At 45.2% G+C, this 26,674-nt stretch overlaps 2 protein-coding genes and 1 long non-coding RNA gene across 4 annotated transcripts in view; all 3 read right to left on the minus strand.

Moving 5' to 3' along the window:
- The window catches only part of DTD1 (D-aminoacyl-tRNA deacylase 1), a 111,389-nt gene extending 110,926 nt beyond the window's left edge, over positions 1–463 (minus strand). The window contains exon 1 of the mRNA XM_074988443.1: positions 313–463. Within this exon, the coding sequence (XP_074844544.1) occupies positions 313–355 (43 nt within the window). The 5' untranslated portion in view covers positions 356–463. The remainder of the gene's footprint in view (positions 1–312) is intronic.
- Positions 464–5,250: 4,787 nt separating this feature from the next.
- LOC142010175 (uncharacterized) lies at positions 5,251–10,760 on the minus strand. Of its 2 annotated transcripts, XR_012644713.1 has the most exons (3): positions 10,535–10,689; positions 7,696–8,104; positions 5,251–7,298 (listed from the first exon to the last, which is right to left on the minus strand). It is a non-coding gene; the product is annotated as an uncharacterized LOC142010175 (long non-coding RNA). The 2 variants fall into 2 exon arrangements; XR_012644712.1 differs by lacking the exon at positions 5,251–7,298 and having other exon boundaries at positions 7,665–8,104; positions 10,535–10,760.
- A 2,552-nt stretch (positions 10,761–13,312) lies between these two features.
- The window catches only part of SEC23B (SEC23 homolog B, COPII coat complex component), a 31,326-nt gene continuing 17,964 nt past the window's right edge, over positions 13,313–26,674 (minus strand). Inside the window, exons 10-20 of the mRNA XM_074989306.1 lie at positions 26,542–26,665; positions 25,032–25,112; positions 24,444–24,533; positions 23,740–23,846; positions 23,413–23,566; positions 21,639–21,716; positions 19,876–20,037; positions 19,308–19,394; positions 17,854–18,009; positions 15,884–15,949; positions 13,313–14,528 (exon numbers count right to left, since the gene is read on the minus strand). Coding sequence (XP_074845407.1) covers positions 14,439–14,528; positions 15,884–15,949; positions 17,854–18,009; positions 19,308–19,394; positions 19,876–20,037; positions 21,639–21,716; positions 23,413–23,566; positions 23,740–23,846; positions 24,444–24,533; positions 25,032–25,112; positions 26,542–26,665 — 1,195 coding nt within the window. The 3' untranslated portion in view covers positions 13,313–14,438. The remainder of the gene's footprint in view (positions 14,529–15,883; positions 15,950–17,853; positions 18,010–19,307; positions 19,395–19,875; positions 20,038–21,638; positions 21,717–23,412; positions 23,567–23,739; positions 23,847–24,443; positions 24,534–25,031; positions 25,113–26,541; positions 26,666–26,674) is intronic.

A 26,674-nucleotide genomic window follows, 5' to 3' on the forward strand; every position in this document is an offset into this window, starting at 1 on the left:
GATGGGGGTCACCGGGTGGGCACTGAGAAGGGGGGGAGAAGGGCAGCAGGGGAGGGAACGGCCCGCGGGTGCCGGGGCGGGAGGAACTCTGGGTGCAGGGACGGGGGGGCGGCACTCGTGGGGCGGGGGGCTGGACAGAGGCGCCAGGGGGAGCGCGCGCGCGCACGGACGGGACGGCCACGGCAGGGGCTGGCAGGGCGGGCGGGAGAGGCGCCTGGGGGTGGGGGGGAGCCGCGCGGGGCGGGGGGGGGGGTGCGGAAGGGACGCGAAGGCGGCTGCCGCGGGGCGGGCCGGGCCCGGCCCGGCACTGACCTGTCACGCTGGCCTGGGTGACCCGCTGGATTATCGCCTTCATGGTGCCGGGGCCGCGCAGCCGGGAGGGGCGGGGCAGGGCGGTGCGGGGGACGGGCGGCGGCGCGCACGGCGCGGAGATCCGAATGCGCGGGCGGCCCCTGGCGGCCCCCGGCGGAGCTGCAGCGGGCGGCAGCCGGAGGGAGCGGGGCCCGCCCCCGTGGGCGGCCCGTACGCAGAGACAGGTGCGTTCGCAGAGGGGAGCAGCGCTGGGGCGCCCCAGGACAAGGGGGCGGGCAGGGGGGCGCCCCAGGAGCAGAGGGGGGAGCGCAGCCCCTGCAGCCAGACGGAGGCCCGGCCCGGCCCCTGGGGTTGTTTAAATCACCCCACGCGGGTGCGGCTGGCCCCTTCCTCGCAGCCCTGAAGGTTTCACGGCATCTTCTTGTGCAGCGCCCGCTCCCATTCCCGGCCCTTCGCCCCGCCACGCCCGTGACGTGCAGCGCTCGCTCGTGCGCGCGTCTGTTCGGTCCTCTATGCAAATGTTCTTTCCCTGTCTTCCTCTTCCCCACCCAGCGGAGCCACCCTGTAACCGAGCCGTAAAGAAAACCGGGTCAACCTCCGCTGCTGCTGCCACCCTCGAGTCGGGCCAGGTAGTGGAGATGCTTGTGCAGGTGCTTTCAAAAAAACCGTCTGATTCTTTTCAAAAACAGCCCTAGTTAGGTTCATTGGCAGGGTCGTGTTCCAGCGCCTGAGCACTGTACGCCTGTACTGCAGAGAGAATTCATCTTACTGAACCCAGTAGTTCATAGGAAGAATGTCCAAATCTAGTATTTTGTTACAAGAGTGTCTTTTCTGTCCCTCATTCTTGCACCTCCTGTCTGTCTGCTCGCCTAGGAGTCCTACAAAAGGGATGTAATTGCTGCTCAGGTTGCTCAAGGCTTTGAGAGTGTTTGTGGCACAGGTGCAGTCAGTCTATAAATGCTCCATACCAGTGTTTCCCAAAGTGTGGGCCGCAGCCCAAGATCAGGCTGTGGAAAAAAAATACCGGTCCTTAGAAAATATACAAATCATCATGCACAAGATTACTAAATTAGTACATTTTGTATTTTCCCATGTAATTAAGCTAATAAATGTTAAGTACTTAAGTATTTTATGTCAAGATTTATATTATGTACAGTACTATTTTGAATAAGCAGTGAAAGTTTTTTATATGCATTTATATTTTTGGGCTACAAAAAAAAATACTGAAAAAAACCCCAGGTTTCCAGCTATATAAAGTTTGGGAAACCCTGCTCTATATACAGAACCTTTTACAACAGGGGTGAGGAATTTCTTTGGGTTAGGAGCCACTGACCCATAGAAAATGAGTCAGGGGCCACATTAATGTGAGAAGCAACCCCTCCTCCCCCCCCAAAAAAAAACAACAACTGAACACTTTACTGACATAGCCCCTGAATGAAACAGCACTTCCTCTCCTGCTAGGCAGAGCCCAGGGGTCAGACCTGGCCCCAGCTTGCCTAGCTCTGGCCTGTGAGTCTCTAGGTCATCCCCTCCCCCCCGCCCCACACAGCAGGGAGCTGACAGTAGCAAGACTGCTATGGGGTTGGAGCACCAGCCTGGGCTCCCCACTGCACTTGCAGGATGAGCCCCAAGCCTTGTGGGCCGGATCTAGACAAGCCACAGGCTTGCAACACCAGACTACTACTGCTCTGTTGGGAATTTGGAGTGGGTAAATCAACACGCGGGCAGCGGTGAGCCAGCTAGCCAGGACAATCAGTACCCTCCAGCTGAGAAAAGCAGTGATGCTGGGGAACATGCAGGACACAGTGGATGGCTTTGCCGCATTGGGGTTCCCTAATTCTGATGGGATGGTAGATGGAACACACATCTTGACAGAATACCACCTTGCAAAGAACACACAAACCACCCTGCGTACTTCTCAATGGTGTTGCAAGGGCTGGTGAATCACAAATAGTAACAGAGAGGGAACCACGTTAGTTTATATACTATCAAAACAAAAAAGCAGTCAAGTAGCACTTTAAAGACTAACAAACTAATTTATTAGGTGCGCTTTCATGGGACAGACCCACTTCTTCAGACCATAGCCATACCAGAACAGACTCAATATTGAAGGCACAGAGAACCAAAAACAGTAATGAAAGAGGACAGATCAGATAAAAATGATCAAGGTGAGCAAATCAGAGATTAGAGTAAGGTTGGGAGGACCAACAGCCACAGTGGAATAAATGGTAAATTTTCACAATGGAGGGGGGTAACTAGTGGTGTTCCCCAGGGGTCAGTCCTGGGACTGGTCCTGTTCAACTTGTTCATCAATGATCTAGAAAATGAGGTAAGCAGTGAGGTGACAAAGTTTGCAGATGACACCAAGTTGTTCAGGACAGTCAAAACCAAAAGGGATTGTGAAGAACTACAAAAAGATCTCAGCAAACTGGCAAATGAAATTTAATGTGGGTAAGTGTAAGGTAATGCATATTGGAAAAAATAACCCAAATTACACGTATAACATGATGGGGTCATATTTAGCTACGACAGATCAGGAAAGGGATCTTGGAGTTATAGTGGATAGTTCTCTGAAGACATCCACGCAGTGTGCAGCGGCAGTTAGTAAGGCAAATAGGATGTTAGGAATTATTAAAAAAGGGATCGATAATAAGACAAAAGATATCATACTTCCCCTATATAAAACTATGGTATGCCCACATCTTGAGTACTGCGTGCAGATGTGGTCTCCTCACCTCGAAAAAGATATATTGGCATTAGAAAAGGGCGACTAAGATGATCAGGGGTTTGGAACAGGTCCCATATGGGGAGAGGCTAGAGAGACTGGGACTTTTCAGTCTGGAAAAGAGGCGATTGAGGGGCAATATGATAGCGGTATATAAAATCATGAATGGTGTGGAGAAAGTGCATATAGAAATATTATTTACCTTTTCCCATAATACAAGAACTAGGGGACACCAAATGAAATTGATGGGTAGTAGGTTCAAAACTAATAAAAGGAAATTTTTCTTCACACAGCGCACAGTCAACCTGTGGAACTCCTTGCCCGAGGAGGCTGTGAAGGCCAGGACTCTATTAGGGTTTAAAAAAGAGCTTGATAAATTTTTGCAGGTTAGGTCTATAAATGGCTATTAGCCAGGGGTAAAGTATGGTGCCCTAGCCTTCAGTACAGCGGCAGGAGATGGATGGCAGGAGATAAATCACTTGATCATTGTCTTCTGTTCTCCTTCTCTGGGGCACCTGGCATTGGCCACTGTTGGCAGACGGGATACTGGGCTGGATGGACCTTTGGTCTGACCTAGTATGGCCATTCTTATGTTCTTATGTCTATACCCCAGGAATACCCGGCCTGGAACCTTGCAACAAAGCCCGCTGCCAGCTCTGTCCACATATCTTTTCTGGAAATACCATCACTGGACCTTACCAGGTTATTCACAGAATCACGGACACATTCTCCTGTTCCTCAACTATCATCATATATGCCATCATGTGCCGACAATGCCCAGATGCTTTGTACATTAGATAGACTTATAACTCCCTTAGACAAAGAGTTAATGGGCACAAAACAGACATAAAAACACTCCAGATCCACAAACTGGTTAGTCAACATTTTAATGGAGTGGGCCATTCTGTTTATGACTTAAGAGTTTGCATGTTACTGAAGAAAATTTTTTGCACCATTATTGAAAGGGAGACAGATCAGCTGTCTTTTATATTCAAATTCAGCACATTAAGAGGTGGTTTGAACCAGGATGGGAATTTTCTGAGTCACTATAGGGGCTCGTTTGCAAACTTGGCTTAATCTAATACTTGATCTCTCCCTGCCCTCCTACCCCTCTACTCTCTGATTTGCTCACCTTGATCATTTTTTTCTGACCTGTCCTCCTTGATTACTGTTGTTGGTTCTCTGTGCCTTCAATATTGAGTCTGTTCTGGTCTGGCTATGGTCTGAAGAAGTGGGTCTGTCCCACGAAAGCTCACCTAATAAATTATTTTGTTAGTCTTTAAAGTGCTACTTGACTGCTTTATTGTTGTGAACTACAAAGGTCATTTTACTGACAGCAGCATGGGATAGTCACGAAAGGAGCACAAGGTGCACATCTTCAGGAACTCCAGTCTCTTCAGAAAACCGCAAGATGGAACTTTCTTTCCAGCCTGGAAAATTACCCATTGGTAATATTAAAATGCTAACAGTTATCCTTGGAGACCAATCTACCCTTTACTCCAGTGTCTCATGAAAACATACACAGGCAGCCTGCATAAGAGCAAAGAGCAGTTCAACTACAGGCTAAGCAAGTGCAAAATGGTGGTAGAATGTGCCTTTAGCTCTTTAAAAGGATACTGGTAAAGTTTACTGACTAGGTTAGACCTCGTTGAAAGCACTATTCCCATTGTTACTGCTGCTTGCTGTGTGTAGTACAATTTCTGTTAAAGTAAGGGAAAAAACTTTTTTGGGAGGGTGGTTGGTCGAGGCAGATCATCTGGCAACTAATTACAAGCAGCTAGACACCAGGGCAATAAGTACAGCACCTTGAGGCACACTGCATATCAGAAAGACTTTGAAAACCAGTTTCATTATCAATGATGGGACAGTTATGTGTATTATTTGTTACCAGGCTGCCCTCTATTCTGCATGTACTATGCTGCAAATCCCTAATCCCCACCCATGGCACAATAAAGATGCTTTTATTCTAAAATCATGCCTTTTCATTCAGGGAACAGAGAATGAGCTGAATAGAAAAGGAGTTGCTGGCATAACTAGGGTCTGATAATGGAGAAGAGTGGGAGTACAAGGGTACTTGGCTTCTTACAATCACCCTGTATAATAAGTGAAGCTATGGGACTGACAGCCTTCTGTTCCAGAAGCCATCCTTCAGAATCTAGCTGAAGGGTGCCCAGGCCTTCCCTCTCCCTGCATTCTACGAGACCTGGGAGATGGACATACGGAACTCGATTAGGAGGGCAGGTGGTTAGTCAATGGCTGAGTCTTACAGTCATGGTCCCTGCATGAGTTCTGCATGAAACAGGCAGACTGCATGAGTTTATTAACCATGTCATCCCTGGTACATTTTTTTTCCATCTTCTCATCTGTGATAGGCTCCTGCTCCAGCACTTAGTATGTAGCGGAGTGATGATTCCAACTGCTTTTGGAAAAGAAATGAGCACAGACAGAGAAAATTACATTCTAAGAAACAGAAGGTGAACTCTCTTGCACCGAACCCAGCATGTTACAGCACCAAGAACATGCACCAGATATAAAGTCCAATTTTATATCGTAAACACACAGAGCATTGGGCACCTGACCTCATTTGGCAGGCAAGCAGAGCAAGTAACATGTTAAAGGGCTATTTTATTTCTGCTTTGAAACACAAACTACAGCCCTGAATGCCATGTACATGTTTGCACAATCCATGACAAACAAGGCCCCAAACCTGTAGTCTTAATTTACTGGGGATGAACAAACAGAGGTGGACTGCCTCAGTGCTATCAATAATCGAACTTCCCCCATTTCACCCAGGTCACTAGGCACAGTATCAGTCTTCTCTGTATCACAGAGCCCAATAGAGCGTAGATGCTGTACAAAAGTGGAAACCTGGAGGTTATGCTACTATGCTTTGTGGTGCAATGATACCAGATTGCTTATTGCTGGCTTGGCGTGGTAAGGTATCCTACCTCGAAGAGCAGAATAAGGCTGCCCTATGCAGAAACTTTTTGAGAAAGATTGCAGAGTACCTCCCTGCTAGCCTTGTAGAAAGGTGCAGGGAGGATTTCCACCTCTACCTCCAGGCACATTAAACAAATCCCCTACCTGTGGTGCTCTCACTGTGCAGGGGGATTGGCTGCCACTGTATCCCAATTATTCATGCAAGAACAAAAATTAAACCAATATATATTTAACCACTGTGCCACAGTTACAAATATGCACTCCCCAGAAGTGCCCTCCCCATCATTAGGGTCCAGCAAAAAGAGGGCCTGGAAGAGATTAGCTTCAAAGTTCGAAAAAGGTCATGGCTGCAGGTGAGAATGGATGTTCCACTTGCTGCTGAGCGCTTCTCTCCCCTTTCTCATCATTGCTGGAGGCTTCCTAAAGAGTTGCTTGGGCTGTAGCTATTGACAGTTCTGGAACAGTGGTCACATCCTTCCCAGCATGCCATGGTGCTGTTCACAGAAGTAGCATATCTGTGGCTCTAGCCCAAAGTGATAATTTCCCTCTTTTGTCGTCTGGTACCCTTGCCTGAGCTCCTTTATTTTCATGCAGAACTCCTGGGTATCCCAGATGTAGTCTTTTTCCACCATGCCCTATGTGATTTTGGCATAGAGAGCAGTGTTGCTTCTACTGATTTGGAGTTCTGCCTGCAAAGATTCTTTTCCCCACACAGCAATCAGATCCAGGATATCCCATATTCTCCCTGCTGGAGTCTGTTTGCAGCCCTGGGCATTCATGGTCAGATGTGCCACTGGACTCACCATAGTGGCCAAACAGAAAATGATACTGCAAAGTTTGTGGGCCTTTCCCTGGGAGTGCAGCAGAGTTGAAAGTACTCACTAAAGCAGTTGCTTCAGGAAACTGGGGGATACCTCCCAGAGGCCAAGAACATCACCTTCAACAGTACTGTGCCTGTAGTACCCCAGAAGATCAAGTTTAGCATTACTCCCCTAATTGAGTTGGAGTACCAAAGTATAGTTTAAAAACCCTTAAGGTCAGTACCAGCAGCTTGGTGGTGTAAAGAAATTCATTATAAAAATCAACATAACACAGCTAACTTCAACAAAAGCTCACAGTGTAGATCAGATCTTAGAAAGCATATCTGAGGGGAAAGTAGTGCCATTCTCGAGTACTCTTCAGACGTGCTAAGGCAACTTTACATATAAACAACTTGCTCCAAGAAAGTGACCTCGTAGAATTGAACCATTAACATGATATATCTGTTGGCAAGAGTACTGTTAACAACAGTCACTATTTACAGCTTTAACTTCACACCTTCCTGAAAAGAGATGAAACAGATGAGTTACTCATATGGGGTAGTGAACACTTCAGTCACTTAATTCTGTTTAAGATTTGAATTTCTATATTCCTCTGAGTATTAACTTCCATTCCCACTTTCCAACTATGGTAACATGAGGACTTTCTCCAAAGCCAACAAAGTAAAATAATTTACTTTAACAGAAGAGCATTTGGTGTCCAATGTTCTCACATTCACAACCTCTAGACTGACATGGCAATTTCTTATTGCCTCATCAAAGCAACAACCCTTAAGTGCAGATAAAGATCTAGCAGAGGTAAATCATGTTAATTTGGAAGACACTACATGGTGTTCAAAATTAAAATAAATGGTATCAAACTACACAGATTTAGTTGTAGGAAACTGAATAATTTATTACTTGTTTAATATTTCAGCACTCAGACTTCCTTGGAAAACACTGCTTTTAAGAGAATTGAAAAAGTTCATTAGGCTTTGCAAATCATTCTGGGTTTTTTTTTTTTTGTTTGGCTGGCTGGTTGTTTTATAGGCATGAGATTGTGGGTTTGATGTGTTTGTTTCTGAAACAGCATGAAAATCAGTCTTCAGCTAACAACTTTTCATGTCCCTGCAATCTCTCTCTTATGTGTGTATCAAATTCCTAATTTCCATGATCAGTTATTCTTCTGGACCAGGGCCATCACCGCTTGTGAAGAACGATATCACCTTATCATACAGTCTAGGTGCAGAAAGCTGTCTGTAAGTTACTGTTGAGACGAAATGGGCATCTGCTGGCATCACTTCCTCCTCCATAGCCACTCCTTCTTTACCTAATACAAAAAAAGAGCCAGTCTTAACAACTTGTTTCCCTGATTTTAGCTGCCAACACAGTTGCATCAGGATATTCTAACAACTATATATTCAGTTAGTTTTTGTGCTTCACTTTATTGCTTCCCAAAAATTTAGGCAGAAATTTATAACACTTTTATAAGCAATAATTTAAAGTATCAGAGAGGAAGCCATGTTAGTCTGTAGCTTCAAGAACAACAAGAAGTCTTGTGGCACCTTATAGACTAAGATATTTTGGAGCATAAGCTTTCATGGGCAAAGACCAGCTTCATCAGATGCATCATTTTTAACAATTTAATCAACGTTTATGTTTACAATTTCATTTAGTATATTTAGTAAATTTGGCATTGGTATGTGAATCGGTCTATTAAGCCATAACGCACCAATGAAGTTTACTCTTTAAAATGAATACCCTTGACAGCCTTGTCTGCGCTGTCAGTTAACAAGTTATAAAACCCAACTGAAATTTGGTTAAATCTTCCCAACGTACACAAAGCCCACTAAAGCAAGACTAACCCTACATATATTTGACAAGTATGGAGGACATACAGAGTCTGTGTGTGTAGACATGGTATAGTTCACAAGCACATTGAGAGAACAGAATGGTTCTTAGCACCTCAAGTGTGTCCACTATAGACAGAGCCTATATGTAAAAAGCTCAGGGTCATTCACTTTTGGCCCAAAAGAGTGGCAATGCAGGGTCTGTACAGAGCATCAACATTTCTGGCGTATTTAGGCTAACACAAATAGGAAACAAAATGTTTTCAAAACAAAATAGCCAAGGCTTCTTTATATACCACCCAGAAGCTCCATATGGGTGCAAGCTTTGTCCCACCCCCTACCTGTTGTAAATCATCTCAAAAAGGGTTACCATAATAGTCTGTAGCTTCACAAAAAAACAAACAGTCCTGTAGTACCTTAAAGGCTAACCAGTTTGTTTATTCAAGAGCTTTTGTGGGTAAAACAGACTTCTTCAGATTGGCGTAGACAATAGAATCCAGGGTTATAATAATGGGGAGTGGGGAAAGGAGGGGGGGGGGGTCACCTGTCACTAATGGGACCAGTGGAAGAAGTAAATGAGGTTAGTTTGTAAGTGATGTGCTGGAGGGGTTTAAGTTAAGGCCTAGAGGTGATGACAACAATCTACAACCTGTACTGAAATGTAATCCCTCACTCTCACACACCTTGGGTGATTTACTAGTCCCATCCTACAGGCAGCTCCCCAAGGTCAAAAAAAAACACAAAAAACTTGCCGGCAGCCAAACACCGCAAAAAATATTAAACCAGGAATCTATCCCTGCAGCAAACCCCATTGTTTGCTGAATGTCCCATGTATCAATACTAGAGACACCAACATCAGACACATCATCAGGGACGCATACACCTGCACATGCAGTAATGCGATATATATCATCATGTGCTAGCAACGCCACTCTGCCTTGTACGTTGGAGAAACTGGACGGTCTCTGTACCAAAACAATGAACGGAAATAAATCCAACACCAGGAATTAGAATACATATAAACATATAGAGAAACACTTTAGCCTCCCTGGACATTCAATTAAGGATTCAAAAGTAGCCATCCACTAGTGCTTCTACAAAGTCTTACCACAAGATTACAGAAGGGGACACCTGAATTGAATTTCGTTTTCAAGTCTGACACATTTAACCTGGGGCTTAACAGGGATCACAATTATTTTACACATTACAAGGGCAATTTCCCCACCTTTGACATTCACAGGAATGGCACCCATCCCACTCAACGTACTTCTTCCACCAGTCCTACTAGCGACAGCTGACATCCCCCTCACGCTTCCCCTGCCCCATATTTTAACCCTGGATTCTACTGTCTCGTCTGAAGAAGTGGGCCTTACCCACGAAAGCTCACTACCTAATCAACACACTGGCTAGTTTTTAAGGTGCTACGGGACTGCTCCCCACCGGCCGTGAGTCTCTTCAAGCTACGGGCCAGGACCGGCTCCGAACTGAATTACCAGGGCCTCAGAATTTACTCAGACCTCACTTGCGCCGCTAACGCACTCGGCCCGGTCACACGCCAGCCCCGTGTGTGGGTGTGAGCTGGCGACCCCTCCCGCTCGCACCGCCACCGTCCGTCCGAGCACCAGCGCCGCAGGGCCCGCAGGCAGCCCCGCTTCCGCCTCCCCAGGCCACTCCCCCGCCCAGCCGCTGACACCCGCCCGAGGGCGCCCGCTCAGTCTCCCCGCGCCCAGCGGGTCAACGGCACCGCAGGGCAGGAGAAGCGACTGGGGGAGGTGGGGGCTGCTGAGGCAAAGGCCAGGGAGAGGGACGCGCTACGCCCAGAGCCACCCCCGTTGCGGGCCCCGGCCCCAGAGCCAACCCCGGCCCGGGAGGGGCCCTTTGCGCGCGGCCTCAGGCGGGCAAGGCCGTACCAGGCTGCTGCTCCTCGCGGCGCGGCCAGGAGCAGAAGAACATGGAGCCCAGCAAGGTCCAGGTGCCCACAGCGTAGACGACGGCCAGACGCACCTTCCAGTGCAGCGCCCTCTCCGGCCTCATCCCGCTCCCGGGCGCCGGCTAGTAACGCCCGCCCCCATTGGCTGCGCGCGGCGAGCCAATGGCGTGCGGCTCCTGTGCTGGGCACCGCCTCCGGAGGGGGAGGCCCCGGGCAACGCGATCTCGCGCCTGCGCTCTGCCCTGTTCACGGCGGCGGGGCGGGGCGACCATAGGCCCAGCCTGGGGGCGGTGCTACTGAAACTCCGCCCCGCTGCCCTAAGGATGTACGGGAAGGGGTCGCGCGATTTCCGGCTCCTTCCATCATTGGGTCGCCTCTCGACTGGGGCTCCCCGGGGATTCCCCACCCCCGGGCTCCTGGGCGAACGTTGCCCCTTATCCCGAGGCTCCAGCCGCTGAGGCAGGGAGAATGTCCCTCCATCCTCGCTGGGGTCCCCAGGAAGCACCCTGCTCCCCTGGGGCTCCAGCGGCCGAGGTGCTTTGCACAACACCCCACTCACAACTCAGCACTCTCTCGGGGCTGGCCCCAAACACAGCCCGCAGGGGCCTGATAATGCAGAGCGGTCAGGGATGCCCCCAGGCGCAACCCAGAGCCTTAGGACCAGCATTCCCTGCAAGATGAGGGCGTGGGTCACTGCCCAGGAGAGAGTGAGATGCAGGTCAGATGATTAGCCGAGCACCCACAGTGGGCAGCATTTGTTTCTAGTGGTGATGCACAACTGTACATGCCTCAGGCACATAAAATATGTTCCACCCCAGAAAGAAAAAAATAGAGGGAACATTGCTTAGGACTTCTCTCTGTTCCCTGCTCAGAGCTTAGCAGGCACGTGCTGTGCCAGGACTGAATTAGCAGTTACCCTCACTGCATTTTTTCCACTGCTGAATGCAGTTGAGTCTTAAAACAGTTTATTACCCAGTTAGATATACATAGCTTTGGCCCCATGCTCTTGCCAGACAAACTCAAGGGGAATTTTTTACTGGTTTAGCAGGCCAATGATCAAACCACTGATCTCCCTCTCTCCCCTCAACCTATTTGCCCAAGACCCCGAAGTGGCCCCCTCAAGGACTGAGCTCACAACAGGGGGTTTCTGAGGCCAATTCTCTAGACACTTGAAAAAAAATCAACTCTGGAAAAGCAAGACAAGAGCTAAGAATAAAAACTTCCAAAGAAGTATGGAGAATAAACAGGAAAAAACTTGAAATACTAATGAACAATTACAACACAATTAGCACCACAGAATAATTCACATGAGCAGATATTTACAACTTGTTAAGGATGGACAGGCAGGGGGGAAAAAGGGAAAGTATCAAAAAGAGGGGGATTGTAGAAAAGAAGCTGAGGGTAATACACATTGGACCTCCCTCATATAGCACCCTCAGGATCAGACCAGTCCCCAATAAAGGCATTTGCCAAAGGGTGGTCCCCTGCCACTGGCCCTTCACCCTGCCACTGGCCCAGGCTGGCACACTCCCACAGCCATCCTGGCCCTCCCATGGCTTTCCAGCCATTAGCCCATCTAGGGTTCCAGCCCAACTCTTAGCTAGTCCCCATTCTGGTTGCTGGACCACAGAGTAATGGATTTCAGAGGTGCAGCCTTTAGTGCATCTCAACTATTATGGCTGTCCTCTTCCGAAAAAAGGCAAAATAGTCAGGTATGTATAAGCAAGAATGTTTTAAGAACGGTACCATAATTAGTTTTTCCACTAAGCACTAATTAGACTTCAGCTGTGTCCAGCTCTGGTCACCATGCCTCAGATGTAGACAAATTGGAGACAATCCCGAGTAAAGCAACAAAAACTGAATGAATGTCAAGAAAACAGGACCTATGCGAATAAAACTGGGTTTGTTTAGTCTGGAGCCTGAGGATACTGAGTGGGGACATGGTCACACACTTCAAAAACATACAAATAAAGTTGTATAATGAGGTGGCTGAGAATTTTTTTTTCTTCTTATTCACCAGGACAGGACAGGACAGGACAGGACAAGTAGTCATGGGCTTGAAATTGCATCCAGAGAAGTCTGGGTCAGACACTAGAAAACCCCTCCTAATTGTAAGGAGAGAAAAATATTGGACCAAATTACCCATGGAGGTTTCTCTGTCCTTGGAGGTTTTTAAGAAAAGGTTACACAAAACCCATCAGGAATGTTTCAGTGCAGGAGTTTGGACTATATGACCTATCAAAATCCTTTCTAGTTATAGAATCACAGACATGTACAACAATAGAGAGAGCCCTGCAAATGTGCAGATATTCCCTTTATATCCACAGACCATGTGGACAATTGGAGAAAGTCCCTAAGAGAGCAACCAAAATTACTGAATGTCATCAGTGGTTCCCAACCTTTTCACTAGCATGGCCCCCGCAATTACCCCCCCAAAACCATTTGCAGACCCCCATCAAAGCAAATCCTAGCCCCTACATACACTTAATTAAATGCAAAAGGAAACCACAAAATAGATTTTCCGACAGCCATTAATATAACATTATCAAAAGATATTTAATTTACAAATAATTGACTGTAAAACTTTGCAATTTATTTAAAATTTATTTTCTGTGATAATCTTTTTTTTTTAATGGACCCCCTGAAATACCCTCACACACCCCAGGTTGGGAACCACTAATGTATCAAATAAGAGCTAACAGAAATGATTGAAAAAACTGGGTTTCTTTAGTCTGAAGAAGACACTGTGGACACCTAATGAACATTATAAATGATTATAAAGATTAATTATCGCCTAAATTTTTTGACAATGTAAAACAAAACAGCAAATGCTACAGCTAGTTAGCATAGGTGACAGAAACAACAAAAACCATAAAACTTCATGCTGCCTTTTTTTACCATCACTTTTCAGACTGCATTTCAAGGACATGACATGTATTAACGTTCGATTTTAGGCACAGGGAACTGTACAAGCATTCTACCCTTAGCAACACACTTGAGATGTGAAATCTAGCTATGGAAAACATTCTTCATTCCTGGCTCATGTCAATGGTTTTGAAGAGGGAAAATGAAATGCAGAGAATCTTGGTGTAATAAGTCCAAAAAAAAAAAAAAACTAATTATGTGATACCATGGGCAAGAAATGTTAGTTTTTGATCTATATAAAAGAAGAGTTACATTCAACGAACCCAGTACTAAATTCCTATAATTACTAAGGATATGGTATATCAGAAGAAGAAAACAGATACAGAGGAAGTCAATTTAGATGGTAACAGCAGAGCTGGAACTTAATTAATTTAGATAGCGCCCTTATGTTCTTGATCAAAACCTTAACTCTGAGTCTTAATTCTGAGTCTTAACATGATGAAGCAATCTGTGATCTCAAGATCACTGAAAAAAGTTCAAATTCATGTTGTAGTTCATTGTGTGACGAAGTCAACCTCTCAGTGCACACATGCACACACACAAGTTCGGTCCAGCACTAAATACCAATGATCTACTCCTCCAAATGTAGTTTTCATCAGTGCAATCCCCCCGATATCTAATGAATTTGCTGAAAGGCAAGTTACTGTTTTTCAAATTATTTTTTACACACAGGCCATTAAAACTAATCTAAAAATGTATTAACATCTGTATCAGCTAAAACATCCTTGGGCTGCAACGTATGAAGATTAAGATCAGAGAGATCACATAAAAAGGAATAAAAATAAATTAATCTAAAAAAAACTTAGTACAAAACTCCCCTTACATATTCATTTTGTGTAATATTTAAAAGCCTTGATCTCAAAGACGAAAAGGAATGTAGCAAGTTTTTCCGTGCTGTTAACTGTCACCATGATCCTGTTAATTCTTTGCTTTTTTGTCACTTCCTGGTTAAGTTAAAGTTATGATGTACTTGACACTGCCAACTTTTTCAGATGATCCATGAACACCTGGAGACTAACATCATCTGTCAGGATGGGAGATCCCGATTCCTACAATAATATAAAATAACAACCGTAAGAACAAAACCAAATATGGTTCCCACTAGGACTGTTCTGAAAGGGTGTCAGACTTCAGTGCCCACGCCTAATTATCTGCTAAATCAACTGCAAGAGGGTATATTGGAAAGAAGCCACTTGGTAACACAAGCAACATTAACATTTCATATTGTGGCTTCCCAAAAGAATACAGTGTAGTGAAATGCTTATTAGTCAGTAAGCAACCTGTGTATTCCTGCCCCAGACAATTTACAAAGACAAAACAAAGGAACAGGAAGAGCAAACAGACACAAAATCAAATGCATTGTATATTCAGATATGGTCCACATACCTAGTGGGTTGATTCATTTACTAATACTTTTGCTCTATAGTACCAGGCCAGGTCTACACTAGGAGGCTAAATCAATTTTAGATGCACAATTCCAGCTACAAGAATAGCATGGCTAGAGTCAACATATCTAACATCGATTTTTGCTGCCTTCCATGCAGTGGGAGGTCAACAGGAGAAACTCTCCTGTCAACTCCCCTGACTCCTCACAACTTCCAGGGGCACAGGGGTAGACAGCGGCACACTGATGGTTTGATTCAGTGCAGCCCAGCTAGGCGTGTTAAACTGAACCCTGGAAGATCTGCATCAAGAGAAACAGGTACTCAGAACCTCACAATACGATTGCTGTTCCCACTACTTATCACATTTAACCTTTATTTAGAATACTGAATAAAAACTTAGGAGCTTAATTTTAGACATCCAAGTTTGCAAATGTTATCCTGAATGTGCACATTAATTTCATTTATCTACTACTTCCCTGTTAATATAGTTTAGCTAGTATATTCTCCAGCTAGAAGCTTTGTCCCAAGACACAGTGAAGTGGAGCAGACTTGTAGATGGCCTATGCTCCACCCAGAGTCCAAGGGTTAAGTAGTAGTAGTATATACTAATCAATTGAGCTTTACTGTAACACAAGATGTATGTCTAGGATCTCAAGAAAATCTAGGCCCTAGGAACTGAGTTGTACATTTCAGTTTTGAAATACTGTGCCTATCAAAGCCATCATCCAGAAATTCCATTGTCAGCTCCAATATTACTGGGAAATGATGTTGTTTTCTCCCCTCACAAAACAGATTTTCCATTCATCCAGGCCTTAACATCTGTGAAAGCTGCTAGCCGGGGAAAAGCAGGAGTGGTCTAAAGCAACCCACAGAAACAGACCAAGCCGTTGTACATAGCCTAATGCCATGTGATTAGAAAGCAAACAGAAAGGGGAAGGAAAATATGAATAAAAAGTGTGTATACTGTATATGCCCACTTCTGTCCTTCCCCTGACAGTAGCAATTCCTCCATAACTCACCTGGCCCCATGCATAAAGGTTATTGTGAGTCTGCGAGGGATTCACTTTAGACAAGAGGAACCGGGCCTATAGAAAACAAACCAAGTATTACAAAAACAGTTTTTAAATCAATAAAATATATAAAATCAACATCCTCAGGACTTACCACCATACCCCAGATCACTCAGCAGTCTGGTTAGCTTTTGTATTCCACCCTTTGTCTAGGGAGATGTTTTCTCATTCAACTTGCGCAGGTATCCCATTAAAGTGCAGATACAATTGCTATTATGGATGTGGCTATGGTAACCATATAATGCTATGGCTTTCTTCTCTCGATCACTGTAATCACTGACATCTGACTGATATTTTTGGACATCAGCAAATGCTGCTAATTGATGTGGCAGTTATACAGCTTTTATAAAGGGTGTGATAAGCAGAGAAGGAAATAAGAGAAAGAGAAAGAGAAATTGTTTCTCATTACCAGTGGCATATAGACGATACCTATTTCTTTTGCTTTTCTGAGGCAACAGCTTTCTCCCCTGTTGCTAGTTATTAATGCTGTCATAAGCTATGTGAATAAGAATGCCATGTCTAGTTTCTAATCCAGTGTGGCCCACAAGGGACAAAGTTTCCAGGCTAAAAATTCCAGCTGTTTTATTTCTTTTGTATTTGACCAGGTTAGCACTCTTGGAGAAAAACAAGCTCCCAAATCCATCCTCCTTTGCATCCCTGTCTGAATACACGAGGCACTAGCTCTTGCACTCCTGTTCCTACCTTGCTGCACTTTGGGGTTAGTTTGGCAAAAGTGTGTGGGAAGAGCCAAAAAAAAGTGCTGTTGCACGTTTCTTTGGGGGTATGACTGCCCAGCTGCTGGAACACACAATACTAGTCCAGAGGTGCAGTCAACAGCAGTGTGAAATTGATGAGGCCCAATCTTTTCACTCTGATGCTCTCACTAGGCCCTGGGACAAGTGCTTTGAGGAGGATGAACAGAAACAGGATCACCTCATCAAAGAAGTTACTATGGACTTGGACCACAAATAACTACTATCCTTCCACTCCTAGAAACACACCTGTCAATCACAAGCATTATGCACTGAACAAAGGGCACCATTTAAACAGGGACAGACTAAACAGGAACTAATTGGGACTGGTAAAGTAACTTTCCAGAAGTATTGATTATTAAGCAGCACAGGAGAATAAACACAATTGCGAAGAACTTTTTTGACAGTATTTGCTAAGATAGTAGTTGTACTGAATGCAATACCTAAGTTAGATACATTCTAATATGCAATGATCCATATACTCCATATCCATATTTATTCTCCATATACTGATCTGACCATTTTGTTTTTTCCATCCTTTTATTTCAATGCCTATCCCATGAATGACTTCTAAAGTGAGCTTTTAAAAAAAGACTATGGCTGTATCTACACTTGCCCCCAACTTCGAAGGGGGCAAGGTAATCAGGGCCACAGGAGATGACTAATAAAGTGCTGCGGTGAATACACAGCACTTCATCAGGCTAATTTTCCCCTGCAGCAACTTCAAAGCTTCAAACTTCAAAGCACTGGCATGCGTATAGCCGCAAGCACTTGGAAGTGCCTGAGCTACTTCGAAGTCCCTTTACTCCTCAAAATTTTGAGGAGCAAAGGGACTTCAAAGTGCTCGCGGCTACACGTATGCTGGCACTTCCAAGTTTGAAGCTTCGAAGTTGCTGTGGGGGAAAATTAGCGTAATGAAGTGCTGTGAAGTATGCACCGCAGCACTTCATTAGTAATCTCCCGTGGCCCTGATTACCATGCCCCCTTCGAAGTTAGGAGCAAGTGTAGACAAGCCCTACTAGTTGTAAGGACTCACAAAGAAAGATGTACAGGTTTTATGTTCTGAGGGTCGAATTACTGCAAAAGTTATTTTGTCAGCAGAATCAGCTTATTACTAAAGCAAAAGCTAAGAACTTGCACTTGCTCCTGGATAAGGTTTTGCCATACCTGACTGCCTCCATGTTCCGTGTTTATATAACGCGGCATTGGGAATCTAGACTGCAATATTTCCTGGGCATCATCCAGTGGGGCTTGCAGTAGATGCTTGAAGTTTTCATATTGAGGCATATCTTGGTAGCCAGCTTTCCGCCACTGGGAGATTGTCTAGTGGAGGAAAAGACAAAGTAAGATATGTCTCCAGTTACCCTGCACTTTGTGCCTTTGAATTTTTGCTTTAAAACACAAAAACGTGACAGGACAAATCCACATTTTATCATTCAGTCAATTGCTTTGTACTTGTCTAATGCGGAATTCAAACAAAGAACATGTTAACGTGATGAGAAATGCAGCCAACCATCTAAATTTATTTCCACAGAGCTGTAAGAGCAATTTGTCAAAAAATAAACTTTGAACTGTTAGTTACTAAAATACGTATTTACGTACAGCATAGTTAAACTCAGAAACAGCAATTTTTAACCAAGACAAATGACATGGCAGAAGTCATTTTCTTGTAGTGTTTATAACACTATAGCTAACTGACAACTGTTTCACTCATAAATAAATTTATCCCTTTCCTTGACATTTTGCCAAAACAACTGACTGGATCTAATCGCAATAGTACAGGAAGGTGGTAATTTCTTCTCAACACGAGTATGTACAACTCACATTCATATTAATGATGTGTGTACATCCTTCATGGAAAACGTATTTTAGAAAAAACAGGAAACAGATAATTGAGCATTTGCAAACTGACATGCCTTTAGAGGCAGTACTGCAGGGGAATTAATACTGATGTCACTACACTAGCCCAAGCTTTTCAAACAGCTTGTTTTATACCAGTGGTGCTGGACCAATTTTTAGGTGAGGGTGCAAGGGGGGGCTGAGTTACACCCTTTCCCTTATACTTGTTTCATGCCCCTTTAACAGTTGCCAACTCTCTGGGACTAGACTGCTCAGACATAATTCATGGCAATAGCATTCAGTCCATAACGCATGGGACAGATGGCAGCCCTAGCCCCACACTGTCCCACCTGAGCCATTGGTAGAACCCCAGGTGGCAGCAGACCCTACAGGGCACATAGCCTGGACCTTGGAGCCAGCTGTGGAGCCTGCCGGAGCAGGACCAGTGGGTAATTGGACCCTGTGGGCTAATAGCGACGCCAAAGAGCCTGAGGAAACCCCAGAGGCATGAGGGCCCTGCAGGGGCTGCCCAGAGGCCAGGACCCAGTGCTGGCAAACCTGGTGGGTCAACAGTAGGGCTGGTGCACAGGTGTGTGAAAGCTGGGTGCAAATCCTGGGAGTGCTGCAACATTCCCCACGCCCCTATTTCCTGAACTTCTCGCGCATGCGTTCTCTCTCTCTCTCTCTCTCTCTCTCTCTCTCACACACTCACACACACACACACACACAGACAGAGTAATGGTGCAGGTCTACAAGAGAAAAGCCCATGATTTGTACTTTACCTCACCAAGGTAGATTACGATCTGGAAGAAAGTATCCATCAGCAGAATTCTGTCAGCAAGAATGCTGCTGCTGTCCAAAAGCACAGGCTGAGCAAGAGAAAATGAAAACTCCATCACTGTGATGCTCTCAGAACTGTATTAAGTTTCCAGTTCAGGGCAATGGATTGCTGTACTACACCAATACACAACAGAGTCATTAGAGTGCTAATCAGTATGAATAAGCAATTTTCAGAGTCTAGCCAGTGACACAAGTACCGTGGAACGAATCATCAAGCTACCACCAGCTGCAGGAAATACAATGAGTAGAAAAGGTATTTTGCAGCTCTGTCAGTTTGATTTGAAATTGAAAGAATATTATGTTCACTCTATATTAGTTCACAACTTTAGAATTTTAAACAATATCCTTGTCGTGAAATACAAAACTTTTCTGAATAATTGCCCTAATTAAAGGGCAGACCACACTACAAGCTGGACCACTTTATAAAAGAGTACCATTTGGATGACTCACTAGACAACATTAAGGATTGTTTCAAAGCGCTCTGCTCAACGCAGCACGACAGTGACTTACCTCGGGTGGTCCAGAGAAGGAATAGGAATAAAGGATGGGCTGGATCATGATGAGGGACTGGGTCAGATCTTGTCTGGCAAAGTGATGGCGGTAATAGGAAGATTCATCAGGGCTGTTATTAAACACTTGAAGAAATGGAGATCGTCGCAAGTGGAACATAAACTATATTTACGCAGAAGGATGAATGAGGGAAAAAAAATCATTGGATGTATTCACAAATCCAGTCTGAATGTACAACAAGTTACTGCCAAAGTCTGTCCTCTAGTTAATGCTTTGAAAGCTTCATCAATCAGTTCCTTCAGTGTTTCTCAATCTAATTTTTAAGGGGGAGAGATAGCTCAGTGGTTTGAGCATTGGCCTCCTAAACGGAGTGCTGTGAGTTCAATGCTTGAGAGGGCTCCTTATGGGGATCTGTTGCAAATACATTTAATAAAGAAACTATCTGTCAGGGATGGAGATAGGTCCTGCTGTAAGTGCAAGGGACTGGACTCAATGACCTCTCAAGGTCACTTCCAATTTTATGATAGGTATAAGTACCCTTTTTCCCAAAACCAAAAAAAAAAAAAAGTACCCCCAGCATTCTCTCAGGTACCCCTAAGGGTACACATACCACCAGTTGAGAAACATGGTCCTAAGGTAATCTGAGGTCTTGAAACAAGTGCCAGTCAACCTTTCCACATTATTGTACCCTCTTCAGGAGTCAAATATGTTTTGCATATCACCAAGGTACACCTCACTTAAAAACTACTTACAGGAGTCCCTCGAGTTATGCGAGAGTTGTGTTCCCACGGCACCCTTACATAACTCAAATTTCACATAAGTTGGGGTGCAGCTTTTCTCTCTGGCAAAACACACCTGCTGCTTCCCCCGCTGCAGAATGAGCACCTGGAGCTCCCTTTGAAAGGTAAGTCCTGGGGTTGAGGGTGGCAGATGGGGAAGGTTAAGCCTGGCAGTAGGTTGTGGCCATGAGGAGGGACAGGGGGTTAAGCCTGGGATGCGTTAGGGCTGCAGGGGGAGTGGGGTAGTGGAGTTGAGCCAGAGCCATGCAGCCCTGCAGTGGGTTGAGCAGGAGCCGCGTAGGGGGTTTGAAACGGGGTCTGGGGGGGGTTGAGCCAGAGCCATGTGGGGGGCAAGCCAGAGCCATGCTTTGGTGGTGAGCCGGACTGCAGAAGGTTTGAACTGGGGCTGGGGGGGTGTTTGAATCAGGGCCACGGAGGGCAAGGGGAGCTGAGCCAGGGCCGGAGGTGCGGGGAGCGTGTGTGCGGGATTTTGAGTTGTGCATTAATGCGAGATAAGCGCAACCCGAAATTGCACATTTCGAGGATTTACTGTACTTAAAAAAACATCATAACAGACTGCTACTGAAAACTTGCTGACTTGATATCATCTTATTACCAAATAAATGAACTGGAATAGAAGTATTGTTCTTACATTTCAGAGTAAGGCATATGAAGCAGTAGAAACAAGTCTTTGTCTGAATGAACTTCTAGATTGTACTGACTTTACTAGTGTTTTTTATGTAGTCTGTTGTAAAACTAGGTAAATATCTAGATGAGTTGATGCACCCCTGGAAGATCTCGGTGCATCCCTAAGGGAACACATAGCCCTGGTTGAGAAACACTGGCTTAAGGCATTTAACTAAGTCCGAGAGTGTTGACTTATATCACAACTTTAAAAATTGTCAGACAATCACAATTGTGTTTTTTATCTCCATTTCTGCCTGTAACTGCCTTTTCCATGTCTTTGCAAAGGGGAGTCCTTACCTGGGGATACAGAGAAAATGCATCTGACAGTCTGAAGGAATTTGGATCATCCTTGTTATATTGTCCAAACTTCTGACACTGTTGGAAGGAATAGTAACAGAGAGGGAGCGTGTTAGTCTATATACTATCAATAAAAAAGCAGTCAAGTAGCACTTTAAAGACTAAAAAAATAATTGATTAGGTGTCCCACAAAAGCTCGCCTAATAAATTATTTTGTTAGTCTTTAAAGTGCTACTTGACTGCTTTTTTGTTTTGACAGTATGTTGGAAGGAATGTGCATATTTCAGTCTCAGGGAAAGTAGGAGGGATGTTTGTTCCTTTCACACATTCTGCAGTTGATTACAGAGTAACCAAGATAAGAAGAGAATATCAATGGGTAATGCAGAGAAACATTGCAGGATGCAGTCTAAGCCACTCAGTGCTAAAAGCTGGAACTAATTAACCTGTACTGTTCATTCCCTCTGAGGCACTTGGAACTGTCCACTGTCAGCAGACAGAATACTCAGCTAGACAGACCTTTGGTTTGACCCACTATGGCCACTCTTATCCTTTTATTAATGAAGTCCCTTATGTGTGAGGCTTTTGCTGGAACAATGATTTGGACTCCACATTCTCTTATATTTTAGCATGTAAATACCCATCACGAGCTTAGGATGAAGTTCAGATTCAAAATAACCAAAGAGAAAAAAATTGTTTCCAAGAGTTTAATGTTTTTATTGGATCAGGTACGATCTGCTAGCTGGCTCTGATATCATACTTTGTGCATCACATCACTTTTGAAGATGTTTTGTATGCTACAATACCCTGGCTGGCCAATATTCCTTGGCTCTGGACAGCAGACTGGAAATTCTGCAGCAGCTTCATTGAAAGTTGATGCTTTTAATGACTGAAGTATGCAAATGAGCACTACCAAGAACTGTAACATGAAGCCCCTCGCATTTGTTTTAGTAATCAATTCCTTTTAATTTTATTCTGACCCCACATTGACTGTATTTGACTTGCCACAGATTTTTATACAAGCATGACACAGCGGCATAGTAAGCTATGTCTGTACTTAAAATGTCATGTCAGCGCAGCTCCAGCACTGCAGCTGGACATCCAGAGCACTTCAGGATAGACACTTACCCATCACTGCAGATAATCTACCTCCCCAAGAGGCAGTAGCTAGGTTGAAAGAAGAATTCTTCCATCAATCTAACACCATCTACATGGGGACCTAGGTCAGCTTAACTCGGTCACTCCAGGGACGTGGATTTTTCACATCTGTGAGCAATGTAGTTGGGTTGATCTAATTTGGTAGCAGAGATCAGCCCATAAAAGCCTTTGGAGCACAGCCAGAGATTTAGAGAGCTGGGACTTTTGGTGCCTATAGAAGAGCTGGAGGCAGTTTGGGGTTGTAGCATAAATTTGATAGCTGGAGGATTCTGCTAAAATGATCAGTAGTGAAACAGTTGATGTTTAAGAGCTGCTCTACACTAGAACCTTTTACCGGCACAGCTGTGTATCTGAGGGATGTGAAAAAGCTACATCTCCAAGAGACATTGCTGTGGCTAACCCCCAGCATGTACACAGCACTAGGCTGATGGAAGAATTCTTCCAACATTCTAGGTACTACAGCCTAGAAGAGTCGATAATGGGAGAACCCCTTGCATCGCTGCAGTCAGTGAGCATGCTGAAAAGCTACAGCAATGCAGTTGTAGTGTTTTAGATGCAGACACAGCCAACATTTACACTATTTAAGATTTAACCCGTGAGATTAGACCAACAGACGTACCAGTCTGATCAGCTGCCTGTCCAGCCATCGTAGTACATCAGGTCCCTCCTCCGACTCAGCTCTGTAGACTCCCAGACGGGCCATTAGCACTGCAGCTGCTTCCTGGTCAAATGCTGCTTCTATATGTTGGAGCTGACTCTGTGCATCTGCCCAGCTGAAAATAGCAAAGTTAGGGCTACAGACTCTCTTCTTTCCCAAGTCCAAATACAGGCTCATGCTGTGCATGCAAAACACCCCACACCCAATCCACCCAGATGGCTGGCAAAATTCTGTATTTAATTGCCACTATCAGAGAACAGTAGATAGGGATTGGCTTGCGGAGCTCACTTTCTGGCAATGGTGGTGACTCGAATGCGTCTCTGCATGCTGGAGTGCTGATACTGAGTGACAAACTGCACGGCACCTCGGCCACCCTGAGGTATCGGTGCATTGTGCTGCAAAACAGAGGAACACGGTGTCACTCTCACAGAGGCAATCTATTGCTAGACCTACAGAACAGCAAAAGAACCGCAGGGACTTATGCATCAAGCCTGAATATAACTGCATGCTTAAGACCTGCTGCTTAAAAATGTCAGTTTTTGGGGGCTGCTGGAAAATGTAAGGAATATTAAGCAATCCCAGCGTAAGCCATGGAAGTGGCAGGTCGTTAGATACTTTGCTAACAGGCTCTACATCAGCTGCCAATAAAGGATGGGAGCAGTTAATCATCCTTACAATAGTGGGAAAACAGCACTTGGAAGGAGTTCGTAGGACTGAGAAAGCACATGAGGGAGGAGAGAGAAACAACTGATTCATTGCATAGGGTAAAAACATTTAATACTTAACTCTGATACAGTGTTTTTCATCAGTACAACAGGGAGCATAAATGCAATCTGAGTGAGACGGTTTATTCTAGATACTGGCATTTGCTACTTGGTGCATCGTATGTTACAAAGGGACTTTTGTAATCATTCTTCATGGATCGACTAGGCAGGTGATAGTGACTATTTTTCTGTAACTGTCCATAAATGAGGGGAAAAAACTGGACTCACCTGATTCACCACTTCAAAATATATGGCAAGGGTTGAGCTGGGATCCAGGCTACAGATTTTCCACTGACATGTACCTCCAATGCCAAGTTCCTGGAGAGGATTCAGAAGGAAATGGAGATTTTTTTTCTCTCTCTCTAGCATGTGGTAAGTTAAGATCACTTCAAATTCTGACCAACGGTCAGACTCAGTACATGCTCTGTACGGGACCTCACATCTTCTAGATACAAGATAAAGTGCCAAAAGGAGCTTGGAAAACAAAATAAACAATAGCTTTACTGCATAACAGTTGAAGCCACATTTGACTGTCTTTGCAAGGGACACCAGTGCTCTCTTTCCAATGGTCAGCCCTCCATAGGAAGCATCAGGTGCAACCTTGCAGGAGACCCCATCCCTCTCAAAGACCAAGTACATTGCCACCACAGTACACCCATTCTCCTCTAGCCTGGGGAGCTGAACACCAAAGATGCTCCGTACCAGTCTCTCCTCCTTGACAGGACGCAGCATTACTGTCAGGACACAGGGAAAGTCCAGAGGCATTGCACTGCTTATTTACTTGTTTAGTAAAGGTGCTCCATGTCGGTGACTTACGTTTTCAGAGACGCATGGCCCTTTAGCATTTAGGGATACACACGGTCCAATAGCCCCTGCAATCTTCAACTCCCTTGACGTCTACAATAGGGTCAGAAAAGTTTGAAAATCAAATCACTAAAACAAAGTACATGCCTGAAGCTACAGAAAAGTCAGGGGCTCAGCTTCCATCGGAAAAGACTTCATTGATCAGAGGTTCCCAAACTGCTCTGCAGAGAGCAGACAGGTCACACAGGGATGCCTTCTCCTCCTTTCCAGCTGCTAAGTTACATTAAGAGACAGTTAAACCACATCCACTAATTTCCCATGAAAGCAATCTTTGCAGTTGCCATAGGGATATTGTACAACCATGGAGGGAAGGAAACACAATCCATGTGACTGTGTCTGAGTCTCAGAACGTCTGATATACACAATCAGATTTAAAACAAGAAAAATCACAACTCTACAATTGCCAGCAGGAGTCGGAAACTCTCCTTGACAAGTGTGGGTGGGTAGGGGTACACCATTCATCTAAGCAAAGACTAAATGTTCCCTGAGGAAAAGCGCCTAAAAGAATTCATCATCTGTGAAAGTGACAAGCATCTGGTCAATTTATTTCTCCTGCTGCTTGGGAAAGCCAAAAGCAATAACAAGGGCAGGCACTGGAGGAATTCAGAATGGGGAGGACAACCCCAAAAACAGAGGCAGGGGAGAGGGAGAGAAACACAGGCCAAGCCACTCTATGGTCCACAGGCTCCAAGACAAAACCAGAAAGCAACTTCCTTCCAGCAACCCAAGAGGTATGACGGGCTTCAAGTCAGTGGGGCTCAGTACCACCTGAAGGGATCTGGCAACAGATTGCAGGGCTAAAGGATTAGGTTAGATTCTAGATGTCAGAATTCCCTGAGACAGGGCTGGAATTCCCTTCACACAGGCTTGGTTTTAAAACACAAACGCACACACTGAAGTTGCTGCTCCCAGCACATAGTGCCAGTGGAAATTTGAAATAACTTCACTTAAATCAGTGGTATCCAAAAGAAATTTAGCAATTGGCACAGCCCCCTCCCTCCCACCAGCCACGCACTGCCCCCAAGCCGGGAACTCTACCCATCCCCAGCCAGGCACCCTCCTCTCAACTCACCACACCAAGGCCCACCCAGGTGCAAACTGCTGATGACTCACCAGAGCCACGCCACGAGAGCCGCCCTGTACGAGCTGTCCTGTGGCCCTGAGCGAGCCACAGGAGGAGCCGCCTCTGCTGCCATTGCCATGTGCTTGTCCCACCAAGTGGTGGGGCACATGCATGGAGGGGCAGTGGGCACTCCACGTGTATGGCTCTAACAAGCCACTTCGCTGCGGCGAATGGACAGCGTATTGGACACCATGGGCTGGAATACTGCCTGCTGCAAAACAAGCTCAGGTATTTGATTGTTTATATCCTACACAGAACCAGCTGTCAAATAACCCGTAAAATCAGCAAAAAGCACTCCGATGTATTGGCTAATTCCACTTAATCAGCCCCATCTCTCACCTTCACTTCTAACGTGGCACCAAATGCCATTCGGAATTGTCCGTTGAAGTCTTTGCTAAACACCCGCTGGAACGTCTGCTTGAAGAGAGAAGTGTTGAAGGAGTCTCCCATCACCATGTGACCCCTGGGAAGG

Source organism: Carettochelys insculpta, chromosome 3, assembly GCF_033958435.1.
Source record: "Carettochelys insculpta isolate YL-2023 chromosome 3, ASM3395843v1, whole genome shotgun sequence".
In the NCBI taxonomy this organism is placed as follows: domain Eukaryota; kingdom Metazoa; phylum Chordata; order Testudines; family Carettochelyidae; genus Carettochelys; species Carettochelys insculpta.